The 25,894-nt window shown below is 33.9% G+C and overlaps 1 protein-coding gene across 1 annotated transcript; it reads right to left on the reverse strand.

Annotated features, from left to right (window-relative positions):
- Positions 1 to 17,420: 17,420 nt before the first annotated feature.
- On the reverse strand, positions 17,421 to 25,588 carry LOC149568709 (BTB/POZ domain-containing protein At5g48800-like). The gene is made up of 5 exons (XM_089816762.1): positions 25,524 to 25,588; positions 21,846 to 21,912; positions 19,991 to 20,618; positions 19,389 to 19,882; positions 17,421 to 17,990 (listed from the first exon to the last, which is right to left on the reverse strand). Exons 1-5 carry the CDS (start codon positions 25,586 to 25,588, stop codon positions 17,421 to 17,423), a joined length of 1,824 nt encoding a protein of 607 aa, XP_089672888.1.
- Between the last annotated feature and the right edge of the window lie 306 nt (positions 25,589 to 25,894).

The following is a 25,894-nucleotide window of genomic DNA, read 5'->3' on the forward strand; positions in this document are numbered from 1 at the left end:
CTCTTCTCCAACATTATCCAAATTTGTGTTTTTATCATTTCTTTCATCATCCCCATCCTTACCAGTCCCACCCTTACTACCAAAGTAACCCTCTAAGTTTGAACTGAAATCTCCCACATCCATATTCTCCTCTTCCTCCACATTCTTTTTATTATTATTACCTGAATTCTCAGACTTAGTAATCTCCTCTACATTTTTCTGAGGAGTTTCTTTCTTTAGACTCCTCCTTCTCCCACTAACCCCTTCCTCACCCTTACTCTTCCTAGAGTAGGTTTCACTAATAGAGCCCTTCATTTTCTTAGAGGGAGGGGAGTACGCATTAGCCTTGTTCTTACAGTAATTCTCAATTAGTAGGTTTAACCCTTCATGTAAAATCGGACGAGACTCTTTTTTCCTATGAGATTGAAGACTTTGGAGAAAATAAAATCTCAGATAAAAAGGAAATGAGATCCTATAATTATACTGAAAATGATTTAGGAACACAAAGTGAAATTTATGAACACGCTTATCCCTACCATCTAAAATAAAATACTCATAGATGCAAGAGAGAACATCCTGCCAGATAACTTTAATTTGACCCAACTCATAAAAGTCACCATTCTTCTCTAGATTCTTTTCCTCCTCATCCATTTTCAAAAATTTCTTAAATGCGACAATTGAAATACTTGTTTCCTTACTGAATTTTATGCCCTCCTTAGGCAACCCCATCACCTTGGCTATGAAATCTTCAGACAAATGCACCATCAACCCATGCATAGAAATCCTATCCTTGATCTAATTTTTGAAGAATGCCTATGTGACATGTGGTTTATAGCCATGAAGGTGCTCTAGATAAGTGGTGACATTACCTTTCTGTAGAATCTGCCAAATAGATGCTTTGGCCTTCCATGCTTTTCAATTCTTAGGTTCATGTTTTCTTGGTTCCCCGCCCATTTTCGAAGACTTTGTTTCACTGAAAAATTCTAAAGTTGAGTAGACAGGTACAAATAAGATATTAAGAGAAACCAAGGTATTCACTAGAAAAACTAAGGCACTCATAAAAACACATACATGCCAAGCCAAGATAATAATCACATTAATGTACTTTCTTAGGAAAATAACATTGGCTTCCATAACCCCACTTCCATATATCTTTAAATTGCCAATCTTAGCAAATCTTTGCGTCCATCATGTGAGTTCTATCATAATTAATAAGAGCTTTCCAATCCACACTCCTGTTTAAGTCATCATGCCATGTCATCTTACACTCCCATTGGATAGCCTAGTTAGCGATCTAGCCAGCCGCAACATTACCTTCACGGAAAGAATGAGATATAAAGAATTTCTCAAATTTATCCATTAAAGATTTAATTTCCATTACACTAGCTTGGATAGACAAGTGATCGGACTTTTACCATTAAGCATATTCACAATGTTCAAGGAATCTCCTTCCATCCAAAGGTATCGAAAACTAGTTTTCGCTGTTAACCTCATCATATATAAAGCTATAGTAGCCTTGAATTTATGGTTATTAGAAATACCAATAGGTATAGCAATTGCATCTATTATATTACTTGTGTGATCTCTCAGAACTCCTCCACAACCTGTTTTGCCTAGGTTTCCCTTAACTGCACCATCAAAATTCCCCTTAATCCATCCTATAGGAGGAGCCTTCCATCTAGTATTCATTCTTGGATCTTTTTTCTTCATATTAGAGCCTTTGGAAAAAATTGGATTGTCAATTTGAAAATCTTTATTACACTTTCTTTGGGACTTGAAATTTTCCTTTATTTCCCTGACAATGTTTTGGCCAAGCACCCACTCTGGCATTTATTTATTTCTAAAGATTCTATTATTTATTTATTTCCAGATACCCCACTAGAGATGGGGAAGAGTAATTCTCCATAGTAAATCAACATCAATATCCTTAGATGGGAAGATCCAACTCTTAAAACAATGTTCTATATTATTTTGATGAACCCAAGTAATATTTTAGAAGTTGAGAATAGAGCTCCATACTTGTGGACTACAAGTGCAGTTTAAAAACAAGTGATCTCTATCTTCATAAACTTCTTTACATAGAATGCACCTATTAACCACATTAATGCCTCTCTTTTGCAAATTATCCTGAGTAAGAATTTTATTTTGAAGCAAGATCCAATAAAAGATATTTATTTTTGATATAAGACCTTTTATCCAAGCTTTTGTCCATAAAGGGTAGTTACCTTTTTCCTTAGGTTTGAAAACAAAGGAAACTTTGAAATGGCCACTAGCATCAACATTCCATATCCCAATCCTCCTCAAGGGGATACAAAGAAAAGGCATTCAACATAATCTGGATATTATGAAAAGCCTGGTTAACATCAACAAGGTTAACTCAATTGTTATTATGCTAGTAATGTCCCACAAGAGTCCCATACAATTGTTTACATTTGTCAATATGGGTCCTATCCTCTCCTCAATCAGGGGATGATCCATTATCCAAATGTCTTCCTAGAATCTGACCTTCTGCCCATTTCCAACTTTCCATGAACATCCTTTGCTTAAGGTATTCTTAGTTCCCTACATAGCCCCCCAAATAGCAGAAGGGGAAAGAACATCAAGAAATGACAGAAAATTAGATAATGAAGGAGCATTAAAAAGATACTTATGTTTCCATATAGTAGTCCATTTCTTATCATCATGATAAACTCTCCAACCTTGTTTGGCTAAAAGAGCTCTATTCATACTTCACATTGACCTAATTCCCAATCCACCTTCCCTGATAGGCTTACAAATTTGATCCCAATCTATCAGAGCCATTCTCTTCCTTTCCTTGGTTCCAGACTAGAGAAAATTTCTTTTGATTTTATCAATAGTATCTACAAATTTTGCTAGAATTCTAAAAAGACTCAGAGCATAAGTGGGGATGCTTTGGAGACAAGCTTTAAGGAGGGTAATTTTACCAGATTGAATCAAAAGGTTACCCTTCCAACCCACCAATTTCTTATTGAACTTCTTAATGAGATCTTCCCAAAAAGAATTTAGAGCTTTAGGTCCCAAAGGGAGACCCAAGTAAATAAAAGGAAAAGATCCTATTGAAAACCCTAGAATTTTAGCAATTTTGTTCTGTCTTAGAGTAGGGGTATTAATAAAAAACAAAGAGCTCTTATTCTAGTTTATCAATTGACCTAAAGTAGAAGAGTACAAGCTAAGGGCTTTCTTGAGATTTCTAGCTTCATTGACTTCAACTTTGCCCATGAAAATAGTGTCATCAACAAATTGACCATGAGAACAAGTAAGATACTAAGAAGAAGGATGCAGACCTTTAATATCTCCTTGCAAAACTAGTTTCCCAAAACATCTCCCCAAAAAATTGGCCATAATTGTAAAAAGAATAGGGGATAAAGGGTCTCCCTATCTCAAATCTCTAGAGGGACTAAAGAATTCAGGAGAGCACCCATTCACTAGAACAACAATAGAATTAATAGAGATCAATTGAGAAATAGCCCTCACAATCCTATGATTAAAGTCAAAAGCCAATAAAATCTTAACAAGAAAAGCCCATTCTACTCTATCATATGCTTTCACAATATCAACTTTCATGATAAAACCCTAATTGTTAGAGCAAGATAAAGAAATAATATTCTCATGAGCAGCAATAATAAAGTTTAGAATTTTCCTACCTGGGACAAAACCATTTTGTTGAACAACAATAAGAGATGGAAGCACCAAAAGCAACCTAGATGTGATAAATTTTGAGATAATCTTATAAAAAGAATTACATAGACTAATAGGCCTGAATTGGTTTGGAGAATCAGCCCCAATCTTTCTAGGAATAAGGCATAGGAAGGTGGAATTGATCTTCTTTAGCATTCTTTTAGCCCCAAAGAATTCTTTAACAACATCACATACATCTCTTCCAACCAGTTTCCATGCTTTTTGGCAAAAGAACATCGGAAAAGCATCTAGTCCTGGAGACTTATCCCCTCCTAAGGAGCATACAACTTTTAAAATTACTTCTTCCTTAAGAATGACACCTAACAATTTATTTTGTTCCTCAGTAATTAGAGAAGGAATTACCTTTAAAAGTTCATCTTGTTGAGTAGAACCAATGTTAGAGTCAAATGTCATCAAAGAAGAAAAAAGGAGACCACCTCTTTCAAAATATCCTTTTCCTTAGTAATCTTCAAATTACCCTTCTTAAGATATGAGATATGAGTTTTAGCTCTATGCTTCAAAGTAGAAAGATGAAAAAACTTGGTATTCTTATCTCCTTCATTCAGCCAGACTGATCTTCATATTTGCCTCCCATAAATTTCCTCTTTAGTAACAATGTCATGATACTCTACCAATTTTTCATTCTCTTCTCTAACAAGGTCAAGAGTGTAACCTTCCTTCTGTATCTTACCCTAAATATTTTGCAATTCTTCCTTAATACTTGCTTTACTCTCAAAAATATTACCAAAACATTTTGCATTCCATATTTTAACCTCCTTTTTAACATTTCTTTATTTTGAAGCCACTCTAAAAGAGCAGTTCCTTCAACATCTATGTTCCAACATTCGGCCAATTTACTCCCAAATTGTGGGTGTTGCATCCATATTTTTTCAAACCTAAAAGGAAATTTTTTTTTATATTAACCTTTTCAGCGAAAAAAATCAAAGGGAAATGATCTGACCCAATTTTTTGTAATCCCTCCAATTTACATACAAACTCTTTAGTCCAATCAGGAGAGATAAGAGATCTATCCAATTGAGCTTGAATACAATCATCACCTAGCCTCTTATTACTCCAAGTAAACCCAATTCCATGAAGATCTAGGTCCATTAAACCCTCCTTATTAATGAAATCCATAAGATCCAGTTGCCCATCTAGCTAGCTCACATTACCTCCCTTTTTCTCATGGTCATAAAGAGGAACATTAAAATCCCCCATGAAGATCCATCTACCAAATTAGTCTTTACTCTTTATATGAGAAAGAGTTTCCCATACCTTTTTCCTAGAGTTCTTTATATTTGGAGCATACATATTAACAATATACCATACATTATTTTGGTCAATGCTAGTAATTTTAGCCACCATGAAATGTTTACTAGAATTTGAAATAATTCTTTAGTAGTGGGATATCTTCCATAACATTAGAGTTCCCCCTAAAGCTCCTTCTAAACTACTTGCTTTTAAACAATAATCTTTAAAAGACTTAATTTGTTCAGCTCTCTCCTTCTCCATCTTTGTTTCTTGCAGCAAAAGAAAATTTGCCTTTTTCTCCCTAACAAATTCCTAACAACATCAAGTTTATGACTACTATTCAATCCCCTAATATTCCAAGTAATTATTTTCATGTTTTTTTTTTAGGGGTAAAATCCAGAATAGTTGCCTGTCTTTCATCAACAATATTCTACAAACCTTTTATTTCTCTAGTTTTCCTAGAAGATTTCCTTCCAAGTTTCTCTGGAGTTCTAACGTTTGGTTTCACCTTGACTTGCTGCTCCAATATACTACTACGAGTCTCTACTCCTTTAGGAATTATATTACTTTTCTTTTCCATCTTTTTCCTTTGACTTGGTTTATGTTTCATATCCTTACCTTCTACATTCTTCTCCTCAAATTCAAAATTATTCCTAAAGGGAACAATATCTTTGCACAAGGGTGTCTCAAGAGGCTTAGGAATAACATTTTGGTTTTCAATAAACTAGAAATTCTAGGATTCTTCTAGCACCATCAATTTACTTCTATCCAACAGAATTTCACCCTCCTCTAATTCCTCCATCTCAACTAGATCTTCCCAATTTTTATCATTCTTCTGATAAATAACTAATTGCTTCATCATGTCCACCATATTCTCTATATTTCGCTTATGTGAGGCAGAGTCTAACATCACCCCAACCTCCTAATTTTCACTGCTCAAGTTTTCCTTCAAGGCAAAATTTGGCATTATACTAGTTTCTTGAAGTTCTGGATTCAAGTTATCCTACACACCCTTTGCATAAGCAACTTTAGGTTTCCAAAATTTATTCTAGGTTTTTAATTCTTTCTGTTTATCTTCCTTATTTGTCTTAGGATTGTTCTTTCCTTTGTTAGGACAATTTTTAACCCTATGCCCCTATTTTTTATAGGCAAAATAGGTATTTGGGAGATCTTCATATATAGTTTCCTATATTCTTTTCCCAAGTTTTGAAATTAGTTCCACTTTTTCAGGGAGGTGATTCAAGTTTTCCACTTTTACATATAATCTTGCACTCTAAAGCTATTCCCTTAAATATATCTTCATGCCAAAATTCCAAAGGAAGGCCAAGAAGTCTAACCCAAATTAGAGTAGTTAAGAAGAGGGCATTAGATAAGTCCATATTTGGCTCCCATTTTTTAATAGTGAGAGTACTTTTGCCAATCAACCATGGACCTCCACAAAGAACCATATTCATATCTTCTTTGCAATTAAAAATAAATGAAAGGAATCCATTCAACATAGGAGCTATATCAACTTGACCACAGATAACTCATTTCTGTTTAATCATATTTTTCAAAGTTTCTATATTTGGTCTAGCCCCCAAGAATTTTCCCACAAGAGTAAATTCGATAGAAGATACAAAGAAATCAACAATTGGGTCTGAAATAAATATTTGAAACTCACCTTTCTAAGAACTTTCTACTTTCCTCTCATTATTGACCTCTACATTCTCCAAAGGATTCTTCTCATTCTCAAGTACCTGACTAGGCACATGATTTGTAGTAAAAGAATCAAAAGAAAGGTCCTAGACCCCACAACTAGTGGTACCAGCATTCGTAATTCTTGCAAAATTTGCTAGATTTTCCTCATTTTGATCTTTTGTCCCACTAGGATCAGTACCTCTTGCAAGATTCTCCCCTTCCAGTTTCCTACCTAATAGAGAGCCAACCAATTCAAAAACACTTAGAGCGCCAACCATTATCTAAATTTAATGTTTTTCTAATGTTTTTTTAATAGAAACTAATATTTGAATGTAATTTTTTTTTCTGATATTTTTATGTAATGTTTTTTCTAATGTTCTGACATTCTAGATTAACATTTTAAAAATATTTATTAATGTTTTTCTAATATTCTAAACTATTGTTTTTCTAATATTCTAAACTATTATTTTTCTAATATTTATCTAATTAAACTCTATTTTTTTTCTAAATTTTTTTTCTAATGCTACATTAATATTTTTCTAATATATAACTAACATATACAAAAAAATTTATAAACATTAAATTAATAGAATTAAGTAACATAAATAAATAATAAAAATATTAAATTAACATTAGAATATACTTTGAAAACATAAAAGCATAAAAAAATTCAAATAATAACATATATACATACCTAAAATAGTGCAACTACGAGAATCTAGAGGAGAATGATGGGGCATGCTAACTGGTCAAGCACATTAGCTCCAATGTTTATGTCAAAATCAACACCATAAAAATGAATAGTAAAATGGACAAAACAACATTTAAATAAAAGCGAAGTCGATGTAAAACATGTTCGAGTGAACATGTTAATGAGGTATGTTCACTGCAAACATACGTAATATATGGGAAATATGTTTGCTACAAATATTATTGTTATATATGTTCACAATGAACATGGTTAGTATGTTCGGGTGAACAATTGTTAAATGTGATTTGCAAATTTTGCAATTTTTTTGGATTTTCTTCGTCCCACAAAAGTGGAACCCATTATTGTGGGTTCACCCTTTAACTAGGTGACATTCCAAGTGAATGATCTAAAGTCCTTTAACAAGGCTCGCTTCTAATATGGTGATTGAATCTGTTATGTTTCATGCTTACATTTCTGCAAAGTTGATTTGACAATAACCTACAAGTTTAAGTGAATGTATGATTTAATGGATGCATGCATCATGAATATGTTATATGGATATGGGTTCACTAAGCTATGAAAAGTTTTAGTTGTACATCTGGACCTTGGATAACTGATTCACCCCCCCCTAGGTGATCCCACAATAGTGGGTGCAACTTTTTGACCAATTCTCACACTGAAAATAATATTTTTTTAACAAACCTCACATTCGAGTGTCTATATCTCTTAAACTATAAATAGTTTAAAGATGACATAGAGTAGTGATTTCTAGTACTCTGTTCCTACTTTGTAACTATATTTTTTAATTTAAAAATAATAATTATTTAAGTCAAATTTTTCTTCTCCTTCGAAAAGTGGTACATATGAAAAATTAATTTTTTTAAAGAGTGACAGTTGGCTTAACAAGCATAACGTTTTTTCTAGAAATGATAATGAGGTAATTCTTTCAATGTTGGATTTGTAACATCAATATCTAGAGGATGCATTTAGTTTGGTTCAATTTGGTTGAATATTGTATAGTTTATGAAGTTTTGAAGTGACATCAATCGTAATTCAATCATACGTTCATTTTGACAAGGATAACTTGAACTCAATATATCATAAATCAAAATTTCTTTTTTTTCAATAGAAAGATATCTCAGTAAACTATTTCCTAGATATTTAAAAAAAAAAATTGACCTCATTTACAATTTTTTCCGAAGTGTCAAAGTTAGTTGATGTTCAATCGTTAATCAACCTATAATGAGTTAAACTCGTATTTGAAAGTCTTAATGAATATAATAAGAATTAAAATTATAGTCGTTGGAAAGCTTGCTCCAAGTAGCACAAATTGACATTTTTTGATTTACATTAGGAGATCATTTGATCTCAATTTTGAGGGTCAAAACAACATTTTTAATTTCTTTAAAGAAAACAACAATAAAATTTGTAAAATCATGTGTTCACGTGAACACTATGTTTGTGCGAACAAAAATTCGCATGAACATGTCTGTCAAAAAAAATATCAATTGCAATGAACAAACAATGATTTTAGATGTTCATGTGAACCCATAAATTATGTTTGCATGAACATATATTGAAATAGGGTTCACGTGAACATAATTTATGGGTTCACATGAACCCTAGGGTTGCATGAACCCCCAATTTTTTTTTTTAGCATTGTCAATTTTGTTCATGCCAGAAAAGTGGCACCCACTATTGTGGGTTCACCCCCCTCTCAGTTATTCTAAAGAATTCCAACAATATGGACAAGTTTGGGATCAACTTATTGGGTAGGCTGAATATGCATAGAATGATATAGCTAACAGGTCAACTGGTAAACATCCATTTGAAATTATCAATGGGTTGCATCCTAGAGGGCTTTTTGAACTAAGAGAGTTGAAAGATGGTGGAAAAGCTAGTGGATATGCTAAGGACTTTTCCCACTCCATGAGGGAAGTCCATGAAGCAATGAGGATGACCTTAACTAAAAATGCTGAGAAGCTCAAGGATAAGGTGGATGATAATAAAAGAGATGTATAATTCCAAGTTAGTGATCTTGTGATGGTTCATCTACACAAATCACGGTTACAGAAGAGAGTTCCTCTTAAGATTTAGATGAAATGTTGGGACCTTTCCCCAATACTGGCCAAGTACGAAAATAATGCATATAAGGTGGAGCTTCCTGAAGACATTGGGTTGTCACCAACTTTTAATGTTGCTGATTTGGTTAGGTAAAAAGGCCCTAATCTAGATATTGATTAGATACTTAAGGAAGTCATTCAAGACTTAAAAGACCTACACTTAACTCCTACACCACCTAAGACAATTGAAAAGGTTCTTGACTCAAGAGTTCACAAGAAAACTAGGGCAAAGTCTTGTTGGGAACATCTTGTCAAGTAGCATGAAAAAGATGATGTAGAGGCTACTTGGATCAAGGAAGAAGACTTTAAGAAGTTGGGCTTAGACTGTAGCTTGCTTAATGCAAGGATGGACTGAGTATGGTGTAGGAGCACCTAGGCTAACTCCTAGTCCTAGTTCCACACTTTGGTTTTTGGCTTGTACTGACCTTAGCCAAGTTAGTTGGATGTGTTTGGAAATTAGTAGATCATGTGAGTTTTCTCCTAGATGGATTTGACTAGGCTCAATCCAGTCTAGATATTTTTACTTACCTTGTGATTAGGGTTTTAGGAAGCAAGATTAGGGTTATGGGTCTTATACCCTAAAAGTATGGGGAAAGTTTGGATTTGAGTTCAGTTTTTATTCTAAGGTTTTGTTACATATTTTTTCATGGTTTGGAGGTCATTTTTTTTCATTTGATGCAAATGTTGGAAAAGATATCACAACAAAGATGTCAATTGTTGCAAAAGTTGTCAATTTGGTAAAAGATCTTCATTTTCTAATACTTGTAGTAGCTAAACTAGTAATAATTTGATGATGAAGTTGTTGGAAATGTAATGAAAAGCAAGTGGGGGGGGGGGGGGGGGGGGGTGTGGGGGGGCAAAGGGTGATAATAAGGAATCAATTAAACTTTCCACACTTAGATTACTTCAGCTTACTTCTTTTGATTATCTAATCTACTTCCATGTATGAACATAAACCAATAGGTCATGCACTCTGCGGCCACTACCCTATATTTTCTACAAGAAAACAAAGAGAAGGACCTGGGAAAATTCATTGAGACCACTCAATCCATCTATGGGTTCCTAGTTGAGGATTGGTTAAAGACCATCCTGGACAAACTGGTTAAGGTGGAAGGTGAGGCTAGGGAAAAGGATGTTCCTAAAAAGGATGATAATCATGGGCTTGAAAAGGGCAACTAGCCCTGTGTCTTTTTATTTTTTTTGTTGTGTTTATGATTATGCTTATCAAAATTGGTACCCCACAGGGTCTTTATGTTTATGTCAGTTAAGGGGACTTATACTAGCAATTCTTTTAAGGGCTACTATTTTATTTTACAATCTATTATGCATATTAGTTTAAATATTGGTAGTACTATTAAGCGGACTATGGACATATATTATTTTTTGAAGTTTAAAGTTGGTATTGGTTAGTTGACTGGGAGGTTACCTTCGACTGTTTTATCAACCTTTTTATACTTATGGGTCAACCCCTCGTCTTTTTGGCTACTATCAATTACTTCAAAAATATAAAGCAATAAATAAATCAACACCGTAACACTTTGACACAAGATACGATAACCTAGAAACCCTCCAAGTAGAAGGTAAAATTAGGTTGGGGATGACACCCATAATGCTTCACTAATGCAGTAATAAAGTTGGTTTATTAGGGCTTACAATTTCAATCACATTCAGTGATCTACTTTGTTAGGAGTATGAAGGATTGTTAGGTCCACCTTGTGAAAGGATTTTGTAATATAATCAAGTATCTACTATGTTAAGAGATTTAGCAAAGGATTATTTGACTGATGCACCCATTAGGATGAATCAACAAGATGATCTTTGCTTTACAACTCTATTTTTTGATGTAGGTCCTTTGAATAATATGATCACCTAATTGTGATGGATGAGTCTGTACTCTACCCTTTATACTACCTTGTAGCCTGATTACTTAAATTGCTTCATATTTGCTTCTTGTCTTCAAAATAATCATGTATTCTACATTCTATATCTTAGATAAATGAATTTTCCTTCCTTATATATCCCTCCCAATAAGTTCACATCAAGTTGGCTCCCGCAATAGATATCTCCATAAGAATCAAATTATACATGTAAGAATTTGGTATAGCTTTGATACCATGTAAGAATTTTCCTTAGGGAAAAATAGCACCAAGATCGAGAAGCTCAAATGCTACCACAATATGGACCAATAATGGATGATTAGAATAATAATAATGAGAACATCATATGTGTATACACACTAGAATTGCCTGTATATAAAGGCCTCTAGACTAACTAGGAGTTAGCAAAGTGATAAGCCTCACAACTAAGCACATGTCCACCAAGAGTAGATTATCCTCCATTGGGAATAGAAGTTAGTGCAATGATGAAAGGATAAGAATACCGAGGCACATCTCATAAAGAGATGTTGTAGGCACCATGTGCTTAATTAGAGTGCAAACAACTGTGTTGTCTACATGATAACTTAGATGATTATGTAAACTCCTATATTGTCAACAATACAACTCATTTAACTATTCATACTTCTAGGTGTCTATATGATACATAATAAAATAATGCATTTAACCTAAGTAAACTTAAGTAAAGTTAAATAATAATTAATTATTTACACTAACAATACCTTTAGGTTGGCCCAAATATTGATGCTCGGGCAATACTATGCACTTGATGTTCTGGTGATGCTCGGGTGATACAGTGAGCTCGGGTGCTACTGTGACATTTGGGTAGCACTGGATGATCGAGTAACACCTAGGGCACTTAGAGCATGTTGAATTGATTTGGATAGCTTGGTTCACACAGAAAGCTCGGTTAACTTTGTGAACTTGATTCACAATGGGTGCTTAGTTTCCAATAGCAATATTGAATGACTTAGTTTATACTATGAGATTGGTTAACATAGTAAACCTTCATCTTCTGAAGCTACATTGAGATCTTCTCCCTAATGGAAATCTTAGTTGCAGTATTAATCGACCTTCCTAGATAGCTTAAATAGTTTGTCACTAATTGACAATATGTCTTACCATAGGGTCAACAATCTCCCCCTTTGGCATTATCGACAAAAACACTTGTCTTGAATAGTTCTGTTAGTAATCAAAAAATATCTCATGAAATTTTTTTTCTATCAAACTCCCCCTTTACATCTTCTTGGTTATGTAACTCAGTTTGAATTGGAAACTGTTGCTTGGTTACAATTCGTCTAAATTTGAATTTTTCAAAATTGTTTTTGTTTCACTGATCATGTAATATGCATCATATACATATTCCTCTATACATTTCTCATGTACATATTTCTCTATACATTTCCTCTATACATTTCTCATATACATATTTCCCCTTGATTACATACATACTATGTTTTCCCTCTTGTTTTTGTTACAAATGCCAAAACATATATTTACAAGGTAATACCAAAACGTGTGACGAAATCATTATGCACTTTCAAAATTATGGACATAGTTTTATCCCAATTTTCTTGCAATACCTTCAAGACGTGCAGTTCAATTTGGATTTCAGCTAATAGCTCCATCATGAGATTTGCAATTTTGAAGTTGGTGCCATGGACTAATGTCTTTGCATGTGCCAAATGCTTCTACATCACATCCATGTGAGGAAGTATCATACTCTGGATGTTTGAAATGGTTGCCCTTATTCTAGCTTCCTCTCTTAATAAATCTACCTGCAAATCTGTCAAAAATATGACCTTCACAAAATGATTTGAGCTGGAACTCAGGTTAAGTGCATACTAACTAGATTGATCTTCAAATCTTCATCAATCTTGGTTAGTTTGTCTTTGATTTTCTTGGTGAAGTATCATAGAATTTTATAAACAAGGAAACAAAATTATTTACAACTCCTTCAAGACTTTCAATAAGAGTGAACACTTCCACTTGATCAATAGCAATTTTCCTTGCTACATTCTCCAAAAAATTATTTTCAAATTTTCTTTCTGCCCTTTGTAGAAGTTTTTCCTGCCCATCTATATCCTTATTTAATTTATGTACAATATCAACTAATTGTTCAATAATAGTGGCTTTATTATTTACCTCTATTTTCATAACATCTAAAAATATGTCCTTGATGTCTTCAAGATATTTTCCTCTATCTTTTTCTACTTTCAACTTTCTCTACTGTGCTCATATTCTCCATAAATCACTAAGGATCTCCATCTGATCAACAGTGAGATTGGATTTATCCCAACTTGGAATCACAATCTCAGTATCAAGGTCAATATCATCAGAGATCTTTTCCATTTCCTTTCCTTTTGCACTAGGAGAAATTATTATTGCTTTATCTTTTTCCTCTTCCTTCTTCTCCTCTCCACTCGGTTGACTCTTAGTTTCTTATTTGACTTCTTTTTCAACCTTGTCTTCATCCTTTGGTTTCAGCTCAATTAAAGCTATCCTAGAGGTAGATTGAGTTTGCAACTCAGTTCCTACTTAGGTGGATGGAAGACTTTGTTCCTTCTTCTTTGATTTTTCCACACTGGATGTAGAAATGGTTTGGCTCAGAGTGGAGGGTTGAGATGCAATCACAATAGCTATCATCATCTCTATATCATACTCTTCTATAATTTGTATCTCTTGCTCTTCATTCTTCTTCATTTTACCTTCTTCCTCAAAAATGATTTTCCACAACTTTGTTGTGGATTGCATAACATCTTCAATATTGTTTGTAAAATGTTTAAATGCCTTGAATCTTGGAGTCTATCTATTCTCATGCCTTTTCATGGCCTCTTTCATTTCTTCATTTGATAAGCTAGGCATAACACTCTTCAAGGTTTGCTCTCTAATGTCCCTCTCTATTTTCAAAACATTTATCCATCTTTGTGTGGCTGCCTTTAATAGGACATTGGGGCTTTTCCTTTTAACTCATTTGGGTCATATTTCCATTTGGCCATCTTATCTACCAGAGCATCCTCTATCTACTATTGCTTTTCTTTGCCTCTAGATTCATACTTGATGTATTTAAAAACTATCATACCACTTCCTTCTCTTAATCTCTGTACTTGTTTCTCAAAGGATAGTGGGGGCTTTTCTAGCTAGATGATAGGAGTGTTTTCCTCTTCATCATCATTATCATGAAGTTTCAGCTTCCTTTTGGATTTTCTAGCAGTAGGGTAGCTTCCTTCTTGGGTGTAGCCTTCTTGGTTACCCTTATGATCACTTTTCCTCTCTTCTTTGGGGGTTCTTGCTCCTCTTGTTCCTCTTCTTGTTCTTCCTATTCTCCCTCTTCTTCTTCCTCTTCATCTTCACCTTTACCCTCAGTGAGTATGAGAGGGTCACCTTTCAATTTCTTCTTTAGGGTTTCCATCCTCTTCTTCCCTCTTTTCAAGACTTGAAGAATCTCTATCTCTTATGCCATCAAATTTTTCTCCCAACTCTTCTATGAAATCATTGATTTGATAAACTATTGGTATATCCTTACTCCATACCACACTGCTTTTTGATGGAAAGAACTTTCAAGCATAGAAGAACAAAAAAAAGAGGAGGGATCCAAAATCACATATATTTTTCTTTGATGCTTGGATGCTCTTCATGTTTTTGCTTAGCTGACTGAGCTACAACTCAGCAAGGTCAAATGCCAAATTGTTCTTGACCACCTTGTAAGCCAAGTCAACTACTTCATAGGGGACACTATTCAGTCTACTTGAGCTGTAAATCTTGTGTGCAATGACATGAATCCCAAATTTTATCTCCATGTCAGTCACATTGTTCTACTTCATTCGTAGGCTTTGTATCTGCTAGTTTCTATATCATCCTCATTGCAAAAAATAATCTTCTTTTCCCTTCTTAAGAGAAATAGGAAAATATAGATGCAATTTGGGACAACTATAAATTGCCCTCATATTATCATTTTTAATTGGTTTTCATAAATTTTTGAGCAATAACATTTTTTTCTTAAAAATCTAAGTATTTTTATTATTATAATCTATTGAGGAAATATGTTTCTATTATCTTTACAGTAGTGACCAAGGCTTGCTCATTGTCAATATATAGAATACTTGAATTTCCAATAAGGAAAGTAGGATTTGATGACTTTTAGTTTTCTTGTAGGCTTTTTAAAAGAGTATTTATATAGTCAAATAATATTCTCTTCAAATTTAATATATTTATAACCATTTGACAAATATAAATAATAGTTTGATAAGTTGTATGCTATGAGAGTGAGCTATTGAGAAAGAACTTTGTAGGAATTGTCGCTCAATCTTCAACATTTTTATCTCAAAAAACAAGGCAAGGTATTTGTATGCCATGAGATAGAAATGGGTATGGATCTCATGCTCTTGCCAGTATTTTAGGATATATGAAAGAGATTGCATAGGAAGGGGCTCCCCTTGTCAAATTTGTAGCTTAAAAAGTTTACTAGATGAATATATGCTATGATGTAGATATTTTTGTAGCGTTTTGTGCATTGGATGTGTTCACTCTCTCTTGCCTCTAGTATCCCTCTTGTATATTATTTTCAAGATGTTGTTTCCATCCCAACAACATTTCATGATGTTTGGTTACTTAAGGTAGAGGTTGTTAAATGTATTACTTGACTATTTTGATGAGCATTACTATAGTTATTTACAATTGATATTTTTAAAATTGATCTCAATTATTTGATGCCCATCTTTAATGGACAATAACAATGCTAAGTGCTTCAATTCTTGTAAGTCGACATCTCCTTTTCTTGTACAAAAAAAATACAACTACAACTACACTTAAAAAAGGCCAAGAGCAATAGTTTTTTCTCATCATTATTTATTATTTATCCTCCAAAGTTACTAGCCAGTGATTCAAAATTCTTAATCATTTCATTTTATACTTTGTAGGGAAATTTTATATCCTTTTCACATATATTTAAACCATGGCTATTGATTGAAAATAACTATGAGCAACCAAGAAAATTATCCAACAATACTTCTATTGATTGAAAATTCTAGTTGCCTTTTTGTCACAATAGGCAAGATCTGCAACTACAACACTACAACTCTTGTTGAATGAAGGTTACAAGCATTTTTGTTTGAATTTATAATTTTATTTGTTGTGCTTCCAAATATGTATTATATATAAATTCAAATTGTTACATGTTAAATTTGTAATTGTAAGAGAAAAGCATAGGTAACAAACTAATTATTTAAAAAAATATTTTAATATAAAAATTAATTAATTTTTAATAGAGTTGATTAAAATGATTCAAGTAACTATTATATGAGATGATGCACATGTATTGCATGATATGTGGGGAAGACTTTAGATCTTATGTTGGTTAGTTTGTTGAGCTTATTTAGCAGTATGTAGGGGAGATAATCCAATAGTTGAACATATTCCAATAGTTGTTATATGAATAGATTATGTGCTGCCATATAAACACACTAACAAAACATAACTTAGTGCACGAGTAGTCTCACTTTCATTTGATCTTTTTAGAATCCTTGACAAAAAAACATTCTTATAAGATATCATATTTGATAATATGGCCTTAAAACCTTAGTTAGTTGTGGGATACTTTTTGAATAAGTTGCCTTGAAAAGTTGATAGTGATTAGAGATTTCTATGTAGAATTTTAAGAAACACAATGTTAGGATATTCAACTACTCTATCATCTCCCCTAATTATTAAATAATTGACTATTCATCCATCCATATTCCCATAAAAACCGAAAACACCAATAACAAATATGATGATGATATACTATTTATAAATCGCATACAAGAAATAAATCCTACATACGTATACATTTCTCCAAAAACAATATGTTGATTTTCAAGGAAGACTGGTGAGAAAGCCCGTCGTAGAAAAGTAGAAATGGTGCTCGATGAAGAAGACAAATTTGGAACAAGATCATTATGAAAAGAAAAGCCTTTTTATTATAAGAGAAGTAGGATAGAATTTCAGTGAACCATGCAACATCATCATATGTAGGCAAGTAAAAAGGAAGGGATACTGTGACCGTATTTATCCCAAGAGCTACAACTATCAGAGAACGGACGTGGGTCTTTTCAGTAGATTACATCACTTGTATTTATGTCCTTTCAAGATGAAATTGTTGGAAGTGGAAACGGTAGTAATGGAGACATGTTCGTGTCGACGAGACTTGGAGAAGAGCAGAATCCGGAAGCCGTTTCGAAACAAGGAGTGGAATTTGCCGAGAGATTTAGAGATGGAAGAAAAGAGAGCGTTTGGGCATCGGGGGCGCACCATGATCTGATTCATGCGCACGCATTGTTTCTCCAAATCAGTCATTCTCAATCTCATCCGACAGAACTCGAATCTGAGGTCCCTGTTCTCCATTCGAACCGATTCGTAGCCGTCTCTGGAGGAGGTGATTGCGGTGAGGAAGCGCTTGTTCATCGCCTGCGACGGGGCGCATGAGTTGACTTCCAACTGATCGTTTGCTGTGCCGCTTCCGCTCTGCATCTCCACGCGGAGTCTGAGCTGCTCGAAGTAGAGAACTTGGACTACGACGTGGAGGGGGAGGCGGTGGTTCTTGGCGGCGTGCATGCATGCTTCAGCTGACAGCTTCTGACAGTCTATCAGCTTGCACAGCTTGTTCCGCTCCCCGTCCGTTGCACTTGGATGCGCCTACATGCACTCAATTCCAACTCCTCATCAATACATATATATAGTTTATATGCTTCAGCTATGCTCTATTTTAGGCTTATAGGACGTGAGTGAAGAATTGATATGTCTCTGAGGTCATCTATTCTTAATAATTTTTCGGGTTCAAGTAAGCTACTTAATATTCATTATATTTATGTAGCAAGGGTGAATTGCCAAAACTTCTTTACATTTCATTTCTCTTTCTTTCTAATATATTTTAATTTCTTTTAAACTAAGATGAATCTAGAGTTTAGCTCTTCAAAAGATGAACTTTCTTTATAGTCTTTGGAGTGAACTGTAAGGAAACTTCACCCACAACACCAGTAAATGAAAAGTTGAACCCATGACTTGGGCCTCCTAAAGTAGTTAGGCGAGCTAATCCTAGGGATTACATTTCATTTATTTAAATAATATAACTTCTAAGTAGTCCTCCAAACTAATAGCACTACAACTTTGACAACATAACTATTCCATTTCAATATTTTTGTGATTTGAACAAGAAAGATCTTCCATCCTATTGTTTATCAACACTAGTATTGAAACTTATGAAACATCTCAATACTACAACAAATCAATGATTTTAGCTACTCGTCTAACTAGTCTCAAAATAATTCCTTGTAGATAATCAAGGCAAACTCGAAAGTAAACTTGGATTTAATTTATCTAAATACCAAAATTAAAGCTTCCAAGTATGATATCCAACCCAATATTCTTAATGTTTGGACAACTCAATGGTCCATCTCAACCTCGAATGTAAACATGAACACTAATGACTAGCTCCTAGACTAAAATTATTAAATAGTCAAAATTGACTTATTATTTTCACACTTGATTTTATCCTTAATGTATGATGTTTAAGGACATACATATTTCAATATTTGTCCGATTTAAACAATCCAATTGTACCAAAAAGATAATTTATCTTATCATTTCTCAATAATGCTAAAAAATTATGAAAAGACCATCCATCTCAAATAATGCAACTTAAATTATACTTCTAAATAAATCACTTATATCAACACTAAAATCATTCATTTAACTATTCCTCTTAACAACATTTTTTTAATCTCAATACAATCTATAATAATCAAAATACTAATAAATGTTCACCTAAGTAATGCAATTTTTATTTATTTTTGTTTTTGGTAAAAAGAGAAAAACAGTCCCTCCCCGCCCTGAATTGTGTATATGACACACTGACCACTCCCTGCATGCCTTAACAACAACTTCCCAGTCCCATCACTTTATATAAACTTAAAAAACACTATATGTTCACATAACAAATAATCTTTTTCAGAGAAAAGAACAGTTCCACCCTTAATTTCTAGTATTTATTTGAAAATGAAATATAAATAACGTCTATATGGATGCGAAGAGAACCTTGAGGCAAATGTCAATGGCCCTGTAGAGCCCATCGTCAAGCAAGCGCCCCTTCTCCCCAACAGCCTCCACCAAAAGTATAAACTTTGAGATATTCAAGCTCTGATCCGGTGCAATCTCCGCCAAATAGCTGTCCATGAGCGTCGATACCTTCTCCATCGCATTCCCATTCCCATTCCCATTCCCACTCTCAATCTCCACCGCCAATCCACCACCATCATCTTCTTCCTCACTATCATCACTCAGAGCAAACGTCAGAAAATTGGTGACAACCCTCTGCACAACCTCCACATCAAAGAGCGTATCAGGGCTATGCGAGAACGACACCACCAGAAGGTCATGAGAGGTCGCGCGGTCGAGACTCATGGCCAGCCGCGACTCCAACTCCATTCTACACCGAGGCGACGCGTCCACAGAAATGGCCGTCCTCAGCAGCCCGGAAAGAAAACTCGTCGGCGCCGCATTTTTACCCAGCGGAAGAAGAGCCGCGATACCTGTTGTTAGTATTAATGCATTACATTGTTATTAATTGTTTAACTGATTTGTACCATTTGCGCAACATGATTGTAGAATACCAATTTGATCTATTTTCATAACAATACCTTCCACAACAGATCTCTGCTCACGCTGCTTCTGACTGAGACCGTCGAGAGAATTATGGGCGTAGTTCATGAGAGCCCCGCTTATTATCTCCTGCTTCACTCCCCGCGCTTTCATGGCGCTCACTATTCTCTCGAAGAAGTCGATGTGGAGTTGAGTGAGTTTCTGCGCCCAGGACTCTTCGAGGCCCTTCTGATAGATCTCTGATTCCCAGGGCTTGTCATGTAAGAGTTCGTTGCAGGCGACGGAGACGATGTTTTCGATGCATTTATTGACGATTTGGAGGTCGTCGGCGAGAGGGAGGAGAGTGTTGCAGCTGCGGAGAAGGGCGATGGTGTTTGCCGGGTTTGGGAGGACGACGTTGTCGATGTACGATTGGGCGAGTGAGTGGAGGCCGTATGTTTTGGGTTGGTCCATTTCAAGGTATTCCGCCGCGCATCTTATGGCTGCCACATTGTATGTTGAGATCCCGGGGTCGAGCCCGTAGCAGTACTTTGCGACCATCTCGAATGCTTCGGCTCCTCCTGGCAAATCAGGGAGAGAGAGGTACACTTCTGCCGTCTCTGCGTCCATTGCGGCCTCCAGTGCTAACATTCGGCGGATTCGACCACATTTCGATACCAGGGGAGCCTGCATAGGAAATATATGAGCACTCAAACCATGGTAACTCAGATATGTCATTTAACTAAGGACGCTCTTATCTTCCATGAAAAAAAACACTGGATCAAATTCTGAAAAATGGAAGATATGGTAGAATTTCATTAAATTTTCAGTATTTTTCCTTACCCGGAGTAGAGAAACAGTATAAAATTTGCTAAAAAAATATATATTATATTTTTACAATTTGAAAAAATTGAAGTTTGACTGTTTTTGTGTGTGTGTGTTTAGTGCATTTTATTTGGAGATTACATAATTGTGATATTGGTTGGATAACTGATTCACCCCTTCATTATATTGGTGGACTATATAGCATCACATCCTTGAAGGATAAGCTTAACAACTTTGGAAGATTGATGACGAATCTTTTCAGAAAGTATGGGGCCAACTATGACAGTTGGAAGGAGAAGATGAAGACTCATTTGTGCATGGGTCACATTGATGTCATCAGATTTGAATTGTAATATCTTTTTTAGAATTCTTTTTGAGCTTATATGATAATTTGTAATGATGTGATATATTATCTTTCTTTCCTTAGATTCATATAGTAATTCACATGTATCATTTAATTAATGATGTTATCAAATTTGAGTTGTAAATCTTACTTCAATTTTTCTAAGTAACATTTTAGATCAGAATAGCTGATTATATGATTTATTATGTTTCTTATTGTGTTTGGACTCATAAATCAAGTCAGATGTGGTATTTAAGGAATGCAGTTATCAGATTTTGAATTTTGAATTTTGTTCTTATTTTTACTGTAGTAATATAAAGATTGTAGATTTTCTTTTCTTTTTTTCTTTGTACTTATGTATTATTTCAGATATACCATTTAATTAATGATAGTTATCAGATTTAAATAATAAATATTGTTTTTCAGTATCTTAGATTATAAGTTGCAATATGTGATCACTGTCTTTGTTTCTTTTGATTCATATATTAAGTAAGATATACCTTTTAATTAGTAATATTGTCAAATTGTAAATCTTGTTTTTAATTTTTAATTTTATTGTACTTATGTTTTAGATTACAATTTGTAATAGTGTGATCTATTATCAAATAAATCAAAATCTATACCATTATCAGTAAAATTTTTTATTTTATTTCACTATCCATGTCAAAAATATTATTTTTTTCTACATTTTAAACAACTCTCAGTTATCTATTATAAAAGAAGAAAAGAAAGAAGTAAATAATTACCTTGTGAAGTGCAAAACTTGTTCCCCCAGTTTCCACAGTCAAATCGCTCGGAATGTCCGATTCCAACCTGCACATAATATTTAGGATATATAAAAACCAAACCCAATAAGACAAATGTATATTTTGACTCAGGAGAAAATTCATCCGAAAATCACAAAGATGCAAATTCTGGTTTTATTTTCCGAGTAGAAAACCAGCACGCTTCATTTTAAAATTAAAAGCTGATATAAAACACCAAATTTGCTGTATTGCGCAACATACCAGTCCAAGCAACTTTGAATGCTTGTTAAAATCATGATGAATCCAGTCGACGTGCACACAGTGAAACAGAAGAAAATTTACAAATCAGAATCCCAATTACTGCCGTGTATTTGCATTTGATTGAATCCTTAATATATAGAGTTCACGTTCCTACAAATCTTTTGAAGCGTTTGTTGGATTTTTCAACTTTGAAATAATTGTGAATTCCAACGGCACAACAGACTGATGATAGCGAGCGAAGATCTATCTACCAGATTTTCTTTAAAAGCTGGGCCTCTTTACCGTTGAATGTAAATGAAAGACAAGTGGAAAGTGGGTTGAATATAATATTGAACTGGATAACAATTGGTCAAATACTGCACATATTTTCATGCCCATTCAAGCCAGATCCTTCTGTAAAGTGTAATCTATGAGCTCTCTATAATTAAAGCTCGTAGCTGTCTACAAGTAAAGTTTATAGCTCTATAATTAAAGTTCATAGCTAAACAAAAAGGGTCGTAGTTATTTATGCTGATTTTTTAAATACAAAGTAGAACTATAGAACTTTTTCTCGCAAATGAAGAAACAACGAGTGTTAAAGTTGTGGAGATTATTTATTCCATCTTTGGGAGAAGAAACTTTTTTTTTTTTTTTGGGATTGTCTGGTCATTTTTGTGCGACAACAGGGATGAAGTAAAAAAGTATATGATTGTAATACTATAGTGGGAGAAACAGGTGACTATGGATAATGGACGTCGGCTTTGAATTCGACGAGAACTTATCAATAAAACAGAGTATTTAACCAATAAATTATAGCAAAGAATGAAAGCCAATTAAAAGATCGCCCTAAACTTTGTGAGAACCTTCATCTTTAAAGTTATGAAAATTAACTGAAAATTGTCTAGCTTTTCGACGTCTTTTGGAATCAGTTAAAACTTTTTTTATTATAACTAAACAATATCGGGTACAAGCGAGAAATTGAGATCTTAGTAATGATGCGGAGTAAATTGAAAATCTATGTAAAAGAAAAAATTATGTCAAAAGTATGTTAATGATCATGTGTTAATAACTAGTGGAAAGTCTAGCTGGAAATAAATGAACATGGAAGAAGCTTTACAGACGGTCTTATAATAGCAAATGAAAAAAATCAATAAGATAAATAATATAGATAATATATGAAAATAATAAATTTATATATGAACTTTAGAAATATTTTATGAACAAAGAAATAGTTCATTTTCATTGGTCGATTGATTTAAAACTAATTCACTTATTGTGCAAAGTGAATGCAATAGTACTAGCCTATGACAAGTTCAAAAAGTGCAATGTGTTATGATAAGTTGGATAGCCTATGAATTGTTATCAACATATTATATTTTATTTAAATTTATGACTTGTAAAAGTAATGAATAAACAAGTTAATAACAAATTTTCAAAAGTAAATGTTAGAAAGAATTCCCACATAGATGGGATTAAGAAATATTGTTATACTAATAAGTAAAAGTTTTGCTCTCTCTAACATTCAAATAATGAAATAAATTTACAAGGTAAAATAAAATTGAATATAAAATAAATAATGTTAAAAAATATATTATAGTTTTAAAAAATGAGATTATTTAATTCTTAAGCTAATTTTACATCATAATAGTTTTTTCATCAATCAAGTGGGTAATAACTATTGAAATTGTTGAGGCCGTGGAAAGATTTGTGCTTCCTAATCATGAAATATCTAACTCTTGAGGTTGTTTTGGGGTAAGTTATTACTTTCATTTCCCTCTTCTAAATCACTTCCATTACCATGATGAGATTTCCCTTCCATTATTTTCACTCCATGATCTTGAAGCATCTATGATGGATGTTAGAAAATGTAGGGAGGAAGGAAAAAAAATACTATATTGCATGCGGGCCTTATTCTTCACCTATACAACTTTCATCGTGCCTTGTGTCTTGGCTCTAACATTGTTTTATTATCCCCAACCCCATGCTCAATACCACCCCTATGGCTGTGTTGACCTTCATTACTCTTGTCCCCCAGGTCTCTTAGGATTCCCCTTCTTCTAGCGGCCAAAAGACTAGGGCCTCCCCTACAATGCCATTTTCCAAGAATAACCCAAAGCTAGAGTTGTCTATGGATTTGAGTAAGGTTGAGATGGAGTTATTGTAGAATATAAGACATAGGGGAACAATAGAATGCACAAGAAAAAAAATGATATTTTTACACCAAACACAATTCTTCTACATCATACATCAAATTATTTATTATTCCATATAAAAAATAATGTAAGTTACATTTTTTTTAATAAGGTTTACAACCTCATAGAATCCTTCATACTCATAGATTTATATATCAACTAATTATCTAACAACTAATAAAATATTAAGGAGAAAGGAATGATCACTTCACCGGTTAGGATGGGTAATTTGGGTAGCCACACCTAGGTGAAGATCACCGAGGGTGAAGGGGAGGATAAGGATAAGGCACATGGGGGAGAGAACACTCAACAAAAGATGCCACGGTGGAAACAAAAAACAAAATGAAGGAAAACTTAGAGGTGGAGAAGTTAGAAAGGTTCATTGTTGATCTAATAAAGGAACACAAACCTGGAGAATAAATTTGATAGGGTTGCTAATTTATCAGTGTGTGTCATGCACTTGGTGGCCACTACGCTCTACCTCATGCAAACTAACAAGGATGGTGCCACAAATGACAAAGAGGTGGAGACTACTCGTTCACTATACAACTTCTTGGCTAATGATTGGCTTCGCCTGCTACTAGACAACCTGAGGAACCAGTGATTGGTCCTCCTATTGGTGTGCTTTCTATATATATTTTTGTTTATGTTAGTTAGTTACTCTTCGAGCCTTCGGGTCCCTTTAGGTTTTTTATGTTGGATTGGTATTATGGCCAAGTTTATGTATATTGTTAATACTTTTGATGCTTTTGGAAACATTTTCCTCCTTGTTATGCTTATGGGAGGGTTTTTGAAATTTAGAAAGGGGGTTGGGTAATTTTATGGTAATGACGGCCAATTAATCTTTGGACAGTTGTTTTAGGGTAATTTTATGGTAATGACTGCCAACTGATCTTCAGATAGCTATTTTACTCTGTTAATAAAGTCCCTGGCATAAGACAATATTTTATTACATTTCTTTTAAAATTTTAATAAATCAAATGATTTGAAAGGGAAAGCATACTTGTTCCCCACAGAAATCGTATAACTAGTCAAATAGATTTACATTTTTTTGATTTTGGCCATTACGGAGACTCCCATCTTTTCACATTCTTCCCATTGCTATTCATTCTAGGAGTCACTGATTATAATTTTTTTTAAAATTATCATTTTAATGCTAGGATGCTAGATTTATGGCCTGATTAGGATTGAGGTTTGGGGTAGGTCTCCAATATGATTCTAATATTTTACTCTATGAACTTTTTGCAAGTTTTTGGATGCCTCCTTTGTTAAGGGGGAGTCTGAGGTGTGAATGAGTATTATTTTGGGCATTTGGACCTAATGGGATCCTATTGGCCTAAAATGATTTCCTAGGTTGGGAGATAGCTATGATTTTCTTGAAGAACATATTTGAGCTATAGTAAAGGTGCTTTGAGGTATGGATTCTTGTCTATCTTTCCTTATATCTCAATAAAGCCTTATTGGTATATAATTTTTTTGGGGGGATTTGATGCCTTATTAGATTAGGGTAGGATTTTCTTTGTCTCTATGTTCTACGATCTCTTTTTCTTATGATTGTAACCCATCCTTCATTATCCTCTTTCTTTTCTAGTTTTCTTTCTACGTGATTTCAGAAAT

Source organism: Cupressus sempervirens, chromosome 3 (assembly GCF_028749045.1).
Source record: "Cupressus sempervirens isolate cs-2001-9-10 chromosome 3, ASM2874904v1, whole genome shotgun sequence".
Taxonomy (NCBI): domain Eukaryota; kingdom Viridiplantae; phylum Streptophyta; class Pinopsida; order Cupressales; family Cupressaceae; genus Cupressus; species Cupressus sempervirens.

Bases quoted from the DNA above. Each gene is read 5' to 3' on its own strand.
- LOC149568709 (XM_089816762.1), bottom strand. From the start codon at position 25,588: ATGCCCAAAATAATACTCATTCACACCTCAGACTCCCCCTTAACAAAG. The intron at 20,619-21,845 runs GTAATTATTTAC...TTTCCTATGCAG, and splicing joins CAAGTTTTGCACTTCACAAG to GCTCCCCTGGTATCGAAATG. The intron at 19,883-19,990 runs GTATTGTTATGA...TACTAACAACAG, and splicing joins GCAGAGATCTGTTGTGGAAG to GTATCGCGGCTCTTCTTCCG.